Source organism: Setaria italica, chromosome II (assembly GCF_000263155.2).
Source record: "Setaria italica strain Yugu1 chromosome II, Setaria_italica_v2.0, whole genome shotgun sequence".
Lineage (NCBI taxonomy): Eukaryota > Viridiplantae > Streptophyta > Magnoliopsida > Poales > Poaceae > Setaria > Setaria italica.
In genome coordinates, this window is record NC_028451.1 from 6,616,485 (window position 1) to 6,635,303 (window position 18,819).

Here is an 18,819-nt window from a genome sequence, read left to right on the forward strand (position 1 = left end):
TTCCTCACGTGGTTTCATAGACGCGCCATAGCATTTATATCAAGCATGGGATTGGACACAATCGGATGAAATGAAACTCTAAGTTTCAACAGGTTTCATATTCTTGGAATCAATGCATAATACATAGTTTCATCTTGATGAAACTCCTTTCCCATCTCTCTCTTCATAATTACCTTGCCATGTCATCACAAATGTTAATGTGACACCGTATTTACTGTGCATGAAAACTTCATGAAACTTGCAGGGAGAATAGCCTAAGGTCATCTCGATGGGGAGTTTCATGGCATTAGCAAAGTAGCTGACTTGTAAAGATAATTAATAGAGGAAGTTTCATCCGATAAGAGAAATGTTTCATCCTCATGATACTCATCTGGCACAATTATCTAGTTCTCAGTCTAGGTAACTATGCAATAAAACTATGCACTGAGACTAGCTTAAGAATCACAAAGAGACTAGCTGGTTATTAGTGAATTTGTTGGTAAACTCTAAACAATTTCAGTTCCATAATACAAGTTGTTTTAGTCATAGTCACACGAATTAAAGGCAATGAATGGACCATTATCCTATCCTTAGCTAGTACTCTCTAAAGTGTGCATTCATTAAGTAGGGGCAGGACAAGAAAGTTGCCAGTGGTAGAACAACAAATATTTTAAAAGCACTTGTCTATAGCACACTGAACGTTTTTTTCAACATTTGTTTTTTGATTGTCATTTTGCACGCACAGTGTAGTCCATCAAACATGCGGTTTCAGGTCTTCCGCAACCTCATAGCATATCACATATCACTCCGCAAAAAACGATTTGTGTTGGAACAGGAAAATTAGTGTGTTGGGCACGATTGGCACCCGCCAGCACAAAGGTGACTAGTACCACCGAGCGAGGACCCGCCAGTGTGCTGAGCTGCATGCTTCTCTATTCTTCCCTCACCGGCTCACGTACGTCTCTCCCTAATCTATTCCCCTCCTCTCTCTCTCTCTCTCTCATTGCAACCGAGGCATGGGCGCATGGGGTCGGAGGCCAGGCGGCGCGTGCTCCAAAGGAGGCGAGGTGAGGCCCGGCGGCGTGCGGGGCTTGGCCACCGGCACGCGAAACCCGACGGCGCTCCGGAGGCGGCGGTGCGCGAGGCCCGGCGGCCGCACGGGGCCGGAGGTGGAGCCTCCCTGGCCAAAGGCAGCACACGGGCCCTCCTCAGATCCGCCACTGCCCATACATCTCCTCTCCAGGATGTGGCAGAACTGAGGATGGTGATGAGGTCCCAGCACTATTGGGGCGGCGGCTGCTGTGGCTGTGAGGTCCCGGCGCTGAGGAAGAGGAAGGACATGGTCCAGGACTAGGAGGCGGGGGTGGTGGTGCTGGAGACAGTGGAGGAGGCTGCAGATGAGTAGAGGTCATCCATTGGCACGGCGTCGGAGGACGAGGAGGAGGCGGACAGTGGGGACACGGCGGTGTCTACGGCGGCGAGTAGGAAGGGCGCCGGCGGCGCGCTCTCATGCACAGACGGCCTTGACAATGCGGGATGCCGGTCTGGGGTGGCCTGCTCAAGCTGCAGCAGCGACAGGCGACGACGTGCGGGGCGGCGCACCACAACAGCTTTTTTTTTTGAAAAATCAACTGTGCTGGCGGGTGACGTAACCGTCCGCCAGCACTGTGAACCACTGTGCTGGCAGACAAGCACCCACCATCACGGTGGCTCATTTGTGCTAGCTCATGCTTGCTGGTGGGTGCTAGACCTGCCAACACAGTGGTGTTTTGGCTGCCAACAAAAATCATTTTTGGCGTAGTGTATGTTTGAAAATTGGTTATGGGGTATAAGCAAAGAAATGAAACGACTAGTCGTGCTAGAAGCAGCTACTACTTGTTGGTCGCTATGGCTATGCAGGAATGATTGTGTCTTTGAAAGAAAACTTAATCCTTCTCCTTTGCAGGTTATCTTCTTAGTTATTCATTGGCTTCGTTCGCGGATTATACTACAAAAACCAGCTTCACAGGTCCAGCAATAGAGATTAGCTCGTGGGAACCCAAACCCTAACCTCATCAAAGGCGGAGGAGTTTGTGCCTTGGATTGGGAAAAGAGAAAGAAGCAAAAATTGGCTGTGAGGGGACAAGAAAATGTTTGAATAAGGTATTGCTTTTCCGGTTTAAAAATGTTATTGGAATATGCGTGTTGGCCATGCATGTTAACGTGTAACGGTGTAACAAGGGGTGGTAATGGATCATAGCTCTCATGTCTCCTTCACAATCCAACTTAGCCATACATATTTTTAGTTCAAAACATATAATATTTTTTTTAGTTCAAAACATATAATATTATGAGTCGGTCTTTATCGAGTTCAATCTTTAAATTTGCTAAGATAAATTAAAGGGTCGTGTAACAGCTTGTACGTGCAGGTTAGATCCGCTAGAATAGGCCAGCTAGATATGAGTTAGTTGCCGCACGTCCCTGCCTTGTAGATGTACTTATACACATCACGAGTTAATACAATCGTTATCGACTTGACTCACAGCTCTATCGTTTATATGGTGGAGGTGATGGGCACAGGAGTGATGAGGCAACACGATAATGGCTCCTCCATGGTCCATGCATTGATGGGGTTAGTGAGGGAGTGGACGGCAGCGGTGGATCCAGCGGCTCTTACCAGAAAGAAGTGCACACATAGTAGAAGGAACAAGATGAGATATCCACTATTGGATGGAGATCTAATGGTCCGAAAAAATTGGGTATGGGGAGGAAATTAAAAAATGTTCAGGTGTGGTATATAGACGTGTCTTTAAAAATACTTATTGTTTTAACACTCAAAGGCAACTGACCATGTTTTTCCATCCTGCCCATCAATGATAAATGCGCTTTTAAGAGTACTCCAATTTTATCTTACAGAGAGTATCTTTTTAGCTTATAGTGAGTCTCATCTAATTAATTAAAGCAATACTCATACCAATAACAAAAATGTATAGCGAAAGGTCCTCTAACCTAGTAGTTAGAGCACTTGACTGGCATCAAGCAAACCTCACTAACTGTTGTCCTCTTGGTTAGCTGTCTTTTTTTTCCCTACAATGAGATTTGTTTCACAGGCTGGCAAATAAACAGCCGAAAACAGTAGATCTCAATTGCATAATTCATGGATGAATTTGAACAACTTTGGTGAGTAGTAGGGTGGTATCTTCACACCTTTCGCTACCACGCCAGCGACATATGCTTAATTCCCTCCAAGTTCTAATAGTTTATTACACTAAATGAAAGAAAATTCTATATCAAACACATGGAAGAAAAGTGTCGGCGTCAAGTGCACTTAATTTTCTGAGATTAAATGTATTAAATAATATGAAATTAGAACTTATGGTCTACAACAGCAAGTACATAAAAATAAGATCCTTTTGCTTTGTGGTACTACTTGGTGTCACAATATATTTGCTGCTTTAGCTTTGTGGAATCCGGGAGGATCTATTCATGGAAACCAGAACGAGGCCAAGACCGATGAGAGGAATTTGAAATCCTGTGGCCCAGTCGATGAAAAACCGAAATTCTTGGAGGACCTTTCTGAGATGCAGCGGAGCCCAGCCGCTGGAATACCGAAGTCCTTGGAGGAACATCGGTTGCGGAGGTCGGTGAGGCTGCTCAGGCGTAGGATGTCCAAAACGTCCAGAAGAGGACGAGGAGGCTTTGAATGAGCCGACTGGAACAACATTAGCCCCCGTAAGTTGGAAGTGATTCTTAATAGGAAAATGAGAGTTCCCGAGCTCCACCAAATGACAAGAAAACCCTGCTGCGCAGAAGAATGTATCTTATCACGCTCAAGAAGGCCAGAAGAGATAGGAAGATGATCGAAACAACAATACTTAGGCCGATTGGAACAGCATTAGCCCCCGTGAGTTGAAAGTGATTCCCCGAAGACCGTCCAGATTCCACCACATTGGCATAAGAGAAAACACCAGTAGGAAAGAGGGCACCAACTCGCCGATGATCACCAAGGCGTGGATGAAGGTCCTGACCCTGTGAGAAAGAATCCTAAGAGTGCCTAAGGGGAGATCTGGATCCCCTGGGGCGCACAATCTCCCAATTATAATAGGGTCCCGAGTCCTTTTTAGAGAACTTAGAAGCTTGCAAGAATCCCGAATCATTGTGAAGAAAAAGCCCAATACTGAAATCCGAGCAGGAGACTGTCCTCAAATTCAAGCAGAGAAAACCAACCTTGGCTTTTGAATATTTGCACCTATGCCATAAATCAAGGAAGGAAATTATCATTCTCAAATTGGACTTTGAAAAAGCTTTCGATAGGATCGAACATGCTGCAATGCTAGAAATAACGAAACATAAAGGTTTTGGCACACATTGGTTACAATGGATGTCAAATATCTTCTCTTCTGGAACATCATCAATTCTTTTAAATGGAGTCCCAGGTAAAAGGCTTGCTTGTAAAAGAGGAGTTCGGCGAGGCAATCCTCTCTCGCCATTACTATTCGTTCTAGGGGCTGACCTTCTCCAGACTTTGCTCAATAATGCAAAACAACAAGGTAACTTGCACTAGCCGATTCCACTTCAGCATAATCAGGACTTTCCAATACTGCAATATGCTGATGATACATTGATAATAATGGAAGGCTGCCAGCAGCAGTTACAACACTAAAAGATTATCCTTCAGGATTTTGCACAATCTACAGGATTACATGTCAATTATAATAAATCAATGATGGTGCCAATTAACATCACAGAAGAGAGATTGCTAGCCCTCTCTCAGAGTTTTGGCTGTGCTATGGGAAAATTTCCCTTCACTTATTTAGGCCTCCCCCTAGGCTTAACTAAACCCAGAGTAGAAGAATTCTTACCACTGGTTACTAGATGTGAAAGAAGATCGGTGGCCACTTCTTCTTTTCTTTGTGAAGCAGGGCAGTTACAACTTACAGATTCAATCCTTACAGCCATACCCATGTTCCATATGTGCACTTTTCTATTGCCTAAATCTATCTACAAGCAAATTGACAAATACAGGAAACATTGCCTGTGGAGAGGATCAGACATTAATAATTAGAAACCTCCAAAAGCGGCCTGGGAATTGGTTTGCCTGCCAAAAAAGGAAGGTGGCCTAGGGGTTCTTAATGTACAGACCCAAAATGAAGCCTTATTGCTGAAATATCTCCATAAGTTTGTCAATAAAGTGGATATACCTTGGGTTCACTTGGTTTGGGAGAAATATTATCCTAATGGCAAATTGCCCTCAGACAAGAAGATTGGTTCCTTTTGGTGGAAAGATGTTCTAAAACTACTGGATAAGTATAAAGGATTGGCATCTGTCACAATTCAAAATGGTGCCAATTGTGCCCTTTGGTTTGACTTATGGGACAATTGTGTGCCTGCTCAAGAGTATCCTCATCTACTTTCATTTGCAAAGAAACAAGAAAGCTCAATACAAAAGGCACATGAAATTAACAACGTCTAGCAACTCTTTCATGTACCTTTATCTGCTCCAGCATTACAGCAGCTACTCTTGGGCTAGCTTGGAAGGACTTCATTTATCCTCTGATCAGGATATCTGGCTGTATATTTGGGGGAACGCCTGGTTTTCCTCATCAAAAGCATATGGGCATCTAACAGGTCATAGGCAGGTTCATCAAGCTTTCAATTGGCTATGGAAATCTAGATATCAAAATAAGCACAGGGTCTTCTTTTGGTTGGTTCTTCATGACAGACTAAGCACTAAAAATGTCCTCTGGCGTAAGCATATGGTGCTCCCTTCATATAACTGTGTCCTTTGCCAAAATAATGTCGAGGAGACCCTCTTTCATCTACTGATGGATTGTCCTTTCTCTCAAGAATGCTGGATTTTTTTGGGACTATTTCCAAATTCGGATGAAGAACCTTACTCAATTTTGGAGAGCTTCAAGAACCAACTAAATGTGCCTTTCTTCATGGAGATCATTATTCTCATGTCTTAGGCTATTTGGATGGCACGCAATGATCTTATATTCAAAGGCGTCAATCCAACTATTCAAGGAACAATTGGATTTTTCAAATTGCTTTTCACTCAAGTACTTCATAGAGTAAAAGAAAGCTGGAAACCACAGATGACTTCATGGCTAGATCATACTTTGTAATTTTGATGATCTTCTATCTTTCTTTTTTTGTTTCCTGAAGCAGACTTTGTAATCTATGCTGTCTTTCTAATATTTAATATATAATCAGTAGGGGCTCACACCCCTCCTGGTTCCCTTCAAAAAAAAACCAACCTACTTGGAGGACATAGAGAACCTGAAGACCTGCTGAGAAAATTGGACCACATTGAAGCCTTGAGCATCACCTCCAAGAACCGACTGGAGGCAGAGGCTGACCGAGCTAGAGGAAAGCTTGAAGGTATTCTTGCTAAAGGACACAAGCAAATGAAAGGCAGAGCCAGAAGGACCCGGGGGAGAAGTCACCGGCATTTCCAGAGGATCATAGGCCTTGGCAGCAAAGGCCAAACCAGGGCGAAAATCAAAAGACGGAGAACTCATCGCGAGAAGAGAACACCAGGGCGAGCAAAGGGAATGGGCGAAGCTTCTCAAACTGAGGAGGAGAGCCGGGGGCACCAGGGGCCCAGACTCAAAAAAAGCACCACCGAGAGAGCATCTTGGCCAACAAAGATGGAGAGAAGCATGGGCGAAGGGACAACTAGAGGAGGGGAGGGGAGGTAGGAGGGGCGGTGGAGCCAGGGCGGCCACCGCTGGGCGGCTATGGACGCCAGGTCCGAAGTAGTCACTGGCGGGGGAGGAGCCTACGCTCAGCTCAGAGTCTCTCCCAGAAGCCTATAGAGAGAAGCTTTCAAGCCCGAACTTCCAAGATCCAACAACCTGATCGGAGGTGGAGAAGGAGCTCGCAATCCTTGGATTGGCAGAGGACGAAGCAAAATTCAGGTGTAAGGGGAGAAGAAAATGCTTGAATAAGGTATTGCTTTCCCATTTAAAAATAGAAGAAGAAGCTAAACCTTGTTGTGAGACAAAGGAGTACCCCAAAGAAAAAAAGATCTTATTTTTATTTTTGTGTACTTGTTGCATATCATAATTGCTAATCTCATATTTTTAATATTGTTAATCTCAAAAAATTAAGTGCACTTGACGCGGGCTCTTTTCTTCCATGAGGTTGATATATACTCTTCTTTCATTTAGTTTAAACTACAAGGACTTGGAGGGAATTAAGCACTTATGTATGCCGCTGGTGTGGTAGTGAAGGTGTGAAAGATGCCACTGTACCCACCAAGATCCTTCAAATCCTGTTATCCATGAATTATTGCCTAAAAGATCTAGTGTTTTCAGCGCACTACTGGAAACAAGAGCTTTGCTGAGTGCCAGGGGCACTCGGCAAAGCTCAAAAAACACTCAGCAAACATCACACGGCATAAATTTTAACGGCAAACAGTTCTTTGCCCTGTGTTTTTTGTCGAGCACTCGATAAAAAATCTTTGCCATGCTCAATCAACTCTTGGTAAAAAAAAAGTGACGGGGATAGCGAGAAGACGGTGACGGGACGGTGCGGTTTATTTGCCAGCATGTGATATGAGGCTCACTCTAGGAGTCTATGGAAAAAGACAGCACACCAATGCAAGAGGAGGACGTCAATCATATCAGTAGTGAGATCTATCGTCGCCGGGCCTCTATAAATGGGCTGTACCCAAAGGTAGCTAAGCATCCATATCGGACATGGCTTCCATGCGCTCGTCGTCCTCATCCATGGCTCTCGCTCTGCTGCCGCTACTGGTGGCAGCCGCATTCTTCATCCCCTCCCTGCTGGCTTCATCAGCTTCACGTACCCTCGACGACCATGGCTTGGACGGTGAGGCACTGCTGATGCTGGGGAGGTTCCATGGGTGGATGGCGGCGCACGGCCGGTCGTACGCCACCGAGGAGGAGAAGCTGCGCCGGTTCGAGGTGTACCGGAGCAACATGGCGTTCATCGAGGCGGCGAACCGGGACAGCCGGATGAGCTACCGCCTCGGCGAGACCCCGTTCACCGACCTCACCCACGACGAGTTCATGGCCATGTACGGTGGCAACAACGGCGACCCGACGTCGGAGAAGGAGGAGATGATGATGATCACCACTCGCGCTGGCCCCGTCCACGAGGGTGGCGGCGTCCATGGCGGTGACCTCCACCAGCTCGCCGCCGTTGATGAAGAAGAGCCACCGCGTCGTGCAAACCTGACAGCGCTGCTGCCTCCGAGCGTCGATTGGAGGGCCGAAGGCGTCGTCACTCCAGTCGGGTTCAATGCATGGTGCTGTAAGTAGGCCATTTTAATGAAACTAACATCCAAATGAATGCAAGCTAATTATAATTAAGTGTCTAAAATCTATACCATCAGCGTCTTGCTGGGCGTTCGTGGCGGCGGCGACGATAGAGAGCGCGAAGGCGATCAGCACCGGTGACCCGCCGCCGGTGCTGTCGGAGCAGCAGCTCGTGGACTGCGACACCCTCGACAAGGGCTGCGGCGGCGGGTGGATGGACAGGGCCTTCAAGTGGGTGATCCAGAACGGCGGCATCACGTCGGCGGCGGCGTACCCCTACACGGACAAGAACGGCACCTGCCAGGAGGGGAAGCCGGCGGAGGCGACGCTAAGCAGCTACAAGCTGCTGCCGCGCGGCGACGAGGAGGCGATCATGGAGGCGGTGGCGCGGCAGCCCGTGGCCGTGGCCTTCGACCACAACGACCCCTGCTTCCAGCACTACATCGACGGCGTGTACGACGCCGGCTGCTCCATTTCCGGCGTCTACACCAAAGGGGCGTGCAAGACAGCGCAGAACCACGCGCTGGCCCTCGTCGGGTACGGGACCAAGCCCGACGGGACCAAGTACTGGATCGGCAAGAACTCGTGGAGCGCCAAGTGGGGCGAAAACGGCTTCGTCTACGTCCTCAGGGACTCGCCGCCGTTGGGATTGTGCGGCCTCGCGGTGCGCCCCAGCTTCCCTATCATCTGATTTGATCGATCGCCATGCATGCACCTCCCAGCCATGCATATATCCATGATCATCCTTACGTGCACATGTAGTTGCACCGTACGTGCCTCGCTATGTACTCACGTGCACACACGTGCTGCGTGTGTGTGCACGTAATATATCGTTGTAAAGATTGTATGGGGTGCTGACATGCATCCTAGCTTGCTTATAAATAAATAAATAAATAAATAAATAAGGGAGGTGTTTTTTACCATATGTACGAAAAGTTGGATATGTTCAAGTGACCTATGTCATTCAAAGTTCTGGACGGCACTGTACAATTAGGACATCTTATCTTATAGTGTCGTGCCTAATAGTGCCGCGTTGTATAGTGCTAGGGTCATGCTAGGTCAGGGACAGCCCATTTAAGACTGATCTTGCTCGTTCCTTCATCCCAGCTTCCACCGTCGCCTAGCAACCTCCCACTTGTAAGAAATCTCAGAGTTGCTGGTCGGATACACCGAAAGACCTCCTCCGCTAACCCCACCTAGACAACCATGGCTAGCTCTTGCGGTCTGTTCACATCGGTCGCGATTTTATTTCTAGCACCCAAGGTATAGGAGGCATGCTTAAATAAACAAGCGCTCTTCATTCAAAATTGTAGTTCAGTTAAGCTTTGTTAAAGTCAAACTTGTCTTGCTTTTAATCAAATTTATATAAAAAGATGTTAACATGGAGTACAACATTAAAAGGAGTCAATAAAATCCTTGAACATATGTGGAGAGCATGCATGCATCTTGACATGTCACGGAGTTCTACGACAACAATTTCCAAGCAAGCTTAAAGATGCGTTAAGCTTCAAATGTCAACTCTATGAAAAAAAATGCCAAAGAAAATGTTAACTCCGCAAGCTTCAATAGAGCAACCATACTAATTTATGTTACGGAAATATTATATTTTAAAAAGCTTTTATAAATATTGCTTCAATTTAAAAACTTGATTGTGAGTGTTGCTAGGACCTCACAATTAGGAAACATGATCCAATCTTTCTTAATTCCAACAGTTCATAATTTTTTTGTGAGTTTCTTCTTTTCTTAACGTAAGATCTGAACAGAAAGTTAAATCTCAATATTCAAATATGGTTTTTAAACTAATAACAATAGGCCGTGACCCGCCTGAGGCCCAGCCTGGCTGGGCCCTGGAGCACCATGCATGGTGGTCTCGTAGCTACTTGGGCCTGGTAGCAGGCTGGCAGGATTGTGTGGCCCAGATCGGCCCAGCGCAAGCAGTTTCCAGCCAACCATGCTGCTCGCTTGCTCGCCAGAGTTCCTCCATCCAGAAATTCTCGCCATTGCAGTGCCGTACGCGGCGAGGCCACTTCGCCGGCGCGGTTGGATACCGCCCACTCACCGTCTGGAGCCGGGACAGAGCCAACGGGAACAAGGAAGCGCAGCTGCAGGTGGAACGGCGGAGGAGGAGCGCGAGGGATCGTCGTCATGGTGGTGCCATGGCTGAAAACTAGTCGAGTGAGAGGCAAGAATGCCTGGAACGGACTCCGGCGGGGTGCGCTCTGATCTTCTGGCCCGTGACCTCTGTCAGTGCTGCGCCGGCGGAAAGGTTGTTTGAGAAAATACCGCTGCCGGTGAGAGACTCCCGGCTACTCCTGGTAACTGGTAATGGGCCTTGTATATCCAAGGCACATAAGGGCCTCCAAACTCATGGGCTGTGATTTACAGATCCTATATGGGCTCCTGTAGAGAAGGGCCGAATCGAATCGGACTGCTTGTTAAAAGGGCTGAATTGTAGTTGTGGCTCGAGCTCAACGTGTGGATCGTGGCCCGCGGATCAGATAAGGGCCTTAACGTATCAGGCTCGCAGAAATACAGAGAGGGCCTTAAACGTAGCGTTCAAGCGCGTATGCGAGACGGCTCACGAGCGGCGGCGGCGCCGCTGTGAGAGGCCGGCGGCGGCGTTGCAGGGCGGCGACCTGCGACTCCAAGATCCTCGTCGAGGTGCCGACTCCAAGATCCTCGCCGAGGGGCTGGATCCAAGATCCAGTGAGGAGGGGCCTCCTCCGCGCGAGCCTCGGCTGCACCAGTCCAGCGCCGCCTGGTATTGCACAGCCTGGTATTCGCAGGTTAGCTTGTTCCTCCCCTGGTATTTGCAGGTCTCTAATCTAGCCGATTCTTTCCAATCTGCAGGTTAGCCGATTCCTTTTCTCAATCTGCAGGTTTGCTGGTGTGGCTTGCTATGAGCGGTAATGCTTTTACCTTTACCCTACGTTGCATTGCTGCTAGCATCGAAAGCATACTTTTAGTTGCTGTATTTTGATGTCGCTGTGGTTGCCATGCTAGTTCATCTCTTCTGTGTGCTGTTTCAACTACACGTATGTCAATCACATCCCTAGGTTAGGATGGCATGTGCCTGTTTGAATGAATGTTGCACTTTTGAGTTTCGACAGTATGCAGTGCTTGTATTTAGAAATGTACCGATAGATTGACCAAGTTAAAATTGTAAATAAACTACCATGAAGATATAACTCTATATAAACAACAATTGTAAGTATAGCTTATATGCTTTAGTCATAGTCATAGGCTCATATTTTGGTGATATATGTTCAGTAGTTTTTTTTTTTTGCAACAATTGTGATTCCTTTTGTTATCTTATATTGAAATTGCATTTGTGTCATCTAGGTGATATGGATCTAGGACAGGAAGTTGTGGTTGAGGTTGAAAGTCGTGATAGTCTGGTAACTAAGCAGTCAAGTCGATCATCTAGGAAGAGAACTAAAGTTTGAAAATTTGTGGATACCGAAGTGGTTGATGGCAAGGAGAAGGCAATATGCAGATACTGTAAGTTTCAATTGTCCTCTGAACCTGGAAAAGGTACAACGCACCTCAACACACACATTGCAATTCACTGTCATTCCATTCCGCAAGAGGATAGGGACAGATTCATTGCAACATTGAAGCCAAAGTCTCTGAACATGGAAAAGGGTGTCTTTGATCCAGAAGTATTTCGTGTTTTGATTGCCAAATATTTTATCAGTGCAGAGATTGCTTTCCGTAAAGCTGATGATCCTCATTGGACAAACTTGATAAATTATTATCAACCATCTTTTAGAGTTGTTGGTCGTCAAAGTGTACGCACAGATTGTGTTTTGTTTTATGAAGAGGAGAAGTTGCAGCTGATGGACAAGTTCAGAAAGGTGAAGTCCCATGTTAGTCTTACAGCCGATCTATGGTCTTCTAACCAGAACCTAGGCTATCTAGGTGTTACAGCACATCTCATTGATGCGGAGTTTGAACTGCATAAGAAACAACATTCAAGAAGATTTCTTTCCCACATACATCATATGCGGTACAAGATGGAATTACCTCATGCCTGGTGGAGTGGGAGTTGACTGAACAGCTGTTTACCTTGACATTAGACAATGCCAGTATGAATAACAAAGCAGTAAAGGATATTCGTGATGCTTTAGGTGTTGGGATGTTCTTCAAAGGTGAACACCTTCATGTCAAGTGTGCTGCCCATGTGCTCAACATCATGGTTCAGGCTAGTGTGAAGGTAATTTCAAATGCAATTGGGAGAGCGAGGGACATTGTAAAAGTTGTTACATCCACACCATCCCTCATGCAGATTTTCAATACAATTGTGCAGAATTCAGACCTCAAAGCAAAGTGATAATAACTTTCGGCCCGCTGCCGGAACGCATCCGGTGTGGGTCGCCAAATCCCATCAGCACGGTGATAATAACTTTCGCTTGGTTGTCTGCCATGAGTGCGCTGCGAATGGATACAAATTGGATTGGCAGTCAGCTGGTGTCCCGTTTTGGTGGAATACTCTGCAGCGAAGGTGTGTGTTCACGGAAATTCTGTAGGCAGAAGTCAATTGGTCCTTGAGACGGTGCCGACGTTTTTGTGGCAATGCCACAACCTGCCAAGAGTACCAGACGTTTCGTGGAAAAGAGATGCCAGTCAGTTTTTTTTCCTGCTGTGGTTCAGTTTATGTGTTCAATATTCATGGAAGTCAACAGCTCGAATGTGACCATTCCAGTCATATCATTGGAACTTTCAGTCAATGGAGATGCAACATCGTCTGGCTTGGGGTGACTGGGTCTGTAGTGGAAGACCGTGTTTTTCTCAGTTGGCCGCTTTCAGTTCATCGTCAAAGTCACTGTTTTTAGAAAATTTAGATCTCAGGTACTTTGGTTCCATTATTTATAAATGAAGCTCAGTCTTCTTCTGGGGTCTCTAAGGTAGACCTTCCAGAAGACCAACCCCGGACAAGATCATGGCGCTGTGGAATGGAGTTAGTCAGCTGGCCAGCGTCGCGCAGCTCGCAGGGGTGGATGCTTATGGGCTCATCTCGATGATCGTGGAGGCTGCGCGGACGGTGATCCAAGAGGAACCGGGAGACCTCCCAGCTGCTTGCGCGCCGTGCAAGGATGATCGGGGACCTTCTGCATGCAGCAGCTCGAAAGGACACCATGCTCGTCATGTTCGGCTCCCCAGTGACTCCCACCATGCTCCTGCAACATCTGTTGCACCAATGACTAGAGCCCTAGCGAGATGCCGAGCTCTGTCTGGGAGTACTGCACCATGGGCGTCTCGGTGGCCTGCATGCAGCAGCATCACCATTCCTCCTGCCTGCCTGGCCTGCTGCACGATCAATTCCTGTTCTTTGCCAACCTCCACCGTGGGTATAGTTGGCCAAATGGGCGGCCCGGCCCGGCCTGGCACGGGCACGTTTAGGCCCGGCACGATTAAGCCTAGCCCGATTAGGCCCACACAGTAACTGTGCCAGGCCGTGCTGGCCCACATGCCGAAGGAGGGGTCCAGTCACGGCCCACGACCTTCTTAAGCGGGTTGTGCCGGCCCGCTGGCCCGGCATGCCTTAACGGGCTCATCATGCTCGTTCCAGCCCGATGGGCACACGAGGAGATGCTGGGACGGCGCAGGGGAGGTGGTGGAGGCCGGATAGCGAGACCGCGCGGCTGCGAGGGGCTGGCTGCCTGCTGCTCCGGCAGGCAGATCCGCGCAGCGCCATGCCGACCTGCAGATCCACGCGAGGGGCCAGCGGGAGGCAGCGGAGCTGCAGAGGGCGCGAGGGGACGGCGCAGGGGGAGGCGGCGTAGGCCGGAGGGCACGACCACGCGACGGTGCGAAGGGCCTACAGATCCGCGCCGCGCCAGCTTGTAGATCCGCAAGAGGCGGCGGACGGCGTGAGGGCGCAAGGGGACGGTATGAGGGGCGTGGGGAGTAGAGGCGTCGAGAGGATATTGTGGTGCGGCGTGCGGGAACTCTCGAATCCTCTTGAAGCAGGAAGTCAGGAATTGGCGTGCGCTGTGCAGACGAGGAGCCGAGGAAGCTACGAACTGCGGAGGGGTACAGCGTGCCTTAACGGTTTCGGCCTTTCGTGGAGGAATCGGCCGGCCGGGCTGAGGCAGGCCTAAACAGGCCGTGCCGGCCATTACCGGCCCACGGGTCATATGGGCCGTGCCATGCCTAGGCCAGCCCACGGGCTGAGACAGCAGCCAAGGTACGGCCCGTGGAATAGGCTGGGCCGACCCGACCTACAAGGCCACCGTGTTGTGCTGTGGCTGGGTTGAGCCAAAATACCATGCCTGGGCTGGCCCATGGGCCGCGGGCTAAATGGCCAACTATAGCCGCGGCGACCTGCTGCTGCATGATGTCCTGCTCCCTGGCGACCTTCGGCGCGGTGGCTAGCTGCTGCATGATCTCCTGCTGGCCTCGCTCCAGAACGCGACAGTGGCTTGGAGCGGTTGCCGACGAGCACGATGGCGGCGACCATGTACTGGTTGGGGCCAGGTGGCAGGGTGGAAAACGTGGCGGCATGCATGACCAGCGGGACGTCCTTGTCCCATGCTGGGAGCATGATGCGCTTGCCGAAGTTGACGTTGTAGAGCGCGTACCCGTGGCACGAGTCGAGCGCGAGGACGAGCCAACCGCCGCTGGCCGAGCCGCAGAAGCGCGCGCGGCGGACGTCGGGCTGGCGTGCTCCGACGCCATCTGCAGTCGGGTGTTCTACCTGTACTGCGAGTCCGACACGCTCGTCGCCCCTGCGTCGTGCGTCGTGCTAACGTGGCCTGTTTTGAAATATTGGTGAAGTTATTATTGGAGAGCTACCGTGGGATGATATATTTTTTGGGAAAGAAAATTTTGAAAAAACCCGCAATACATAATTTTAGGAAAGAATTTTTAGAGAAGCTCTTGGAATTTCTCTAAACACAAATTGACATCTGGAAATCTTGTTGACAAATTGAGCACATTTGAGCTCAATTGGAACCTCCTTAGAAGGTGATGCCTACCTTCAGCGCCGACCGAATTTTATATTTTTCCGGTTGAATTATCAGTGTAATAACCTACTCCCTTTTTGTCTATCATAAAATACTACTCCCTCCGTTCTTAAATATATGACACTATTAACTTTTACTCCAAGTTTGACCACCAATATCTATTGAATAGAGTCAGTTAACTAAAGTAAAATGTGTATTATTATGTCTATTGTCAAATGTACTTTACATTTAACTTGTAAGTTTATCCATTTACAAAAATATTTGTAGAAACGACGAATTGTCAAACAAACAAAAAAAGTCTAACAGTGTCATAAATTTAAGACGGAGGGAGTATCTTGTTAGCTGCACATGTGGTTATGTTATTAGTCTAGCTAGAAATCGTCACTGCTGATCAGGCAGGCTGGCATTGCTGTGACAACTACTTCATACAAGACTGACCATGAGGAACCAACCAAATCATGGGTCCAACTTGGAATCTTTCAAAGATTTGAAAATTCAGTTTCAAAATCATGCCTACTACTACTTCATACAAGCTTTGAACGAAGCTTCCTGGAAACCCTGGCCTTCTTCTTCACGATGGGCGCCAACTGTACGCTTCGATTCAAACGTGTCAGCATGACAGTTCAGAAAAAAAAATCAAACCATTTTCAACTGCCGTTGTCTCTTTCACACCAGTCAAGTTTTTGGACTTGTCTGCCACTCCCTCCCAAACCAAGGCCTTTAAGGGGGTGTTTGGATCCCCGGGCTAAATTTTAGCCCCTGTCACATCAAATGTTTGGACACTAATTAGGAGTATTAAACATAGGCTAATTACAAAACCAATTTCACAACCCCTAGGCTAAATCGCGAGACGAATCTATTAAGCCTAATAGTTCATCACGGACAATATGGAGCTACAGTAAACATTCGCTAACCACGGATTAATTAGGCTTAATAGATTCGTCTCGCGATTTAGCCTAGAGGTTCTGCAATTAGTTTTATAATTAGCTCATGTTTAGTCCTCCTAATTAGCATCCGAATATCTGATGTGACACGGACTAAACTTTAGCTCTAGGATCCAAACACTCCCTTATGCTTGTGTATATGATCTTGTTTGCACCATATGTTTGCACATGCTTAGGGGAGTTTAGTGCATGCTATGAAATTTCACGAATTATGGCTAAACTATCTGCTTCCACATCCAAATGATCATAGCTTGTGAAACTCTTGCTTGTGCATTGGATGCCTTTCCTTTTTGGTGGTTGATTTCAAAAAGGGCCACTGTTATGACCAGAGTAAGCAATGTATTGCGGGGAAGATTAAAGATTATTGGTAACAATGCTTGCACTATTTTGTCTTACAGAGGAAGAACTTGCAATGGACGAACGGGAAGCCTGAAATCCAAGGTGACTACACAACGGAGAACAATAGCAATCTTGAATGTTGCGCAGTGCTGAGCTGTGTGCAGTACCTCTGCCATAAAAACAAGCTAGCTTGTAGGCTGTAGCTGACCGAAAACCCCGGCTCATCTTTTCCCACTGACGCTTCATCATAAACTCCCAATGCATCCCATCCTCACGAGAAATTAACCGCCATCGGGTACAATTAACATAATCATCATTCCTGACCTCCCTGTAGATTTTCCATCAGCCAGGTGGTTGTGGTGGAAATTTTTTATCTGCCCAAGGGAGAGCTCAAGCTTAAAAACAAACAAATCTCAAAGAGTAGAAGAGCAAGTGGGGTGTGTGCTAGGGAAATTACTGCTCTGCTACGCTAAGATCTTATTAGGTACAGTGTACAGTACACGTGAAGGTGGTTTTGGTGTATCGGTAGTGCCATTGCACGTTGTCTACATACCTTAGAGCCTGGGACATTCCCTCAACAAGTGAAGTGAACACCACCTAGAAAAAATCATGCTAGGAGCGTGGAGCCTCTATTGGAGAAACTTTTTATTTCTCATCATCTGTGACTAGTAACATATATAGATCGGCCTCAGATCATGATGGAGTAGATAATCATTAAAAGAATGGTGCAAAGTATAGACAGAAAAAGATGAAGCCAGTAATCATACTAGGGCTTGTGTTATGATTTTTACTATTCAACAAGGGATTGCCACGGACTGTTAACCATGAAACATTGGATTATCCATGTGCTTATGTATTGCTATTGCATTTTGATTAGTCTTATTTTAAAGGAGAAGGTCCAAATTTCTCCTCTCGGATATAGTCAAAGTCCAGATAACCCATAAACTATTTATTGGTCCAGTTTACCTGTATACTATATCAATTGGTTCAATTTACCGCTAATAATACAACTTGTCTTTTTAGATTCACCAGACACAAGTGCAATTTTATTTTAACATTTTACAGGTTGGTTGTGGAAATCATAACATATCTCAAAAACATATATTACGAATTTTTCCTCATTACTTTTCATATAATTTTGTATCATAAGGATTAATCTATTGTTAAATGTCCTACTATCAAAATAATGATGAAAAGTGCGTGATGTATTTTTATTCTAACATACGTTATGATTTCATAAAATTTTAACTTAAGACTTCAGCTGTGGAGAACAAAAAAGATAATTTTGATTAGACCAAATGGCAAGGTTTATGGGGTATATCGAACTAAGAAATAGTTTATGACGTTATTGGGACTATGGATATACTTTTGAGGAGAGTATTTTGAACCTTTTCCTGTTTTAAAGACCGAGGTTGTAATATATGTGGTACTATTCGTTTGGTGCTATGGTTGAGGGACAATGCTTAGGATCTAGTTGATGGGCCTAATAAGTGCTAAAACGGGCTACGCGATGCTAGTCTTTTAAAGCATTTTTAGTCTCGATTTTTTGCAACCGAGGCCACGTTTTCAGATCTATAAGTCAGCTATTTCTTTTGACGATGATACGGCCGGTCCTAGTATTAGGACTGGTGGATATGTTATACGACTAGCCCTAGAATTTGATACAATTTTTTTTAAAAAAATACTGAAGCAGTAGTCTGTGGCCATGCCTCCGCGAAGCGGCCAGCACCACTCAAACTGTACCACAGCCGTGGACTCGCGACCCCACCGTCGGTGCGCCCGGACATGGCCGCGCCGCCACACCAGTCCCCGGCTGCGCACCTGCACCTGCTCCAGTACTGCAGCTGCCGGTCGTTGCGCCACCACTCCGCCTGTGTAGCCGCTGCAGCAGCTCCACCTGTCATGCCCGCCCCAGCCACCGGTGCCACTCTGCCCGCGGCCTAGGGGTGGAAGCGCGACCTCGCCTGCGGCCCAGTGCTAGGTCGTCGATGAAATACTTACACGTCATTTGATTTTCGAAATGTTGAAAATTACAGAAACTATATGTCTAGCATTGAGTGATAATTGTTAGAAGATCAGATGATATGGCGATACACGTCATTTGATTTTCGAAATGTTGAAAATTACAGAAACTATAGATCTAGCATTGAGTGATAATTGTTAGAAGATCAAATGAGATGGCGATAAAATTAGGTGTTAAACCTGTTACTATGGATCTTCCATATATTATTGGGTTCATCTATGACAAATCACTGCTTGCGAGAGGCAGGAGTGTAAAAGAAACAAGGCGTGCAGCTTCATCTGAACGGTCTGTTTTTGAAT

General features: G+C 47.0%; 2 protein-coding genes and 1 pseudogene across 2 annotated transcripts; all 3 read left to right on the forward strand.

The window, feature by feature from the left end:
* Positions 1–7,664: 7,664 nt before the first annotated feature.
* On the forward strand, positions 7,665–9,171 carry LOC101754527 (ervatamin-B). The gene is made up of 2 exons (XM_004955732.3): positions 7,665–8,241; positions 8,324–9,171. The coding sequence occupies exons 1-2, from the start codon at positions 7,665–7,667 to the stop codon at positions 8,935–8,937; spliced, it is 1,191 nt and encodes a 396-aa protein (XP_004955789.1). The 3' UTR covers positions 8,938–9,171.
* Positions 9,172–10,434: 1,263 nt separating this feature from the next.
* LOC101754932 lies at positions 10,435–11,964 on the forward strand. Its single transcript, XM_022824248.1, has 4 exons — positions 10,435–10,512; positions 10,766–11,007; positions 11,097–11,152; positions 11,589–11,964. The coding sequence occupies exons 1-4, from the start codon at positions 10,435–10,437 to the stop codon at positions 11,690–11,692; spliced, it is 480 nt and encodes a 159-aa protein (XP_022679983.1). The 3' UTR covers positions 11,693–11,964.
* LOC105913718 lies at positions 11,882–12,691 on the forward strand (annotated as a pseudogene).
* Positions 12,692–18,819: the final 6,128 nt, after the last annotated feature.

Excerpts from the sequence above, each read along its gene's own strand:
- LOC101754932 (XM_022824248.1), top strand. The coding sequence starts at position 10,435 with ATGCCTGGAACGGACTCCGGCGGGGTGCGCTCTGATCTTCTGGCCCGT. Across the intron at positions 10,513-10,765 it reads AGTGCTGCGCCGGCGGAAAG|GCTCGCAGAAATACAGAGAG; the intron begins GTTGTTTGAGAA and ends TTAACGTATCAG. Across the intron at positions 11,153-11,588 it reads GGTGTGGCTTGCTATGAGCG|GTGATATGGATCTAGGACAG; the intron begins GTAATGCTTTTA and ends TGTGTCATCTAG.
- LOC101754527 (XM_004955732.3), top strand. The coding sequence starts at position 7,665 with ATGGCTTCCATGCGCTCGTCGTCCTCATCCATGGCTCTCGCTCTGCTG. Across the intron at positions 8,242-8,323 it reads CGGGTTCAATGCATGGTGCT|CGTCTTGCTGGGCGTTCGTG; the intron begins GTAAGTAGGCCA and ends CTATACCATCAG.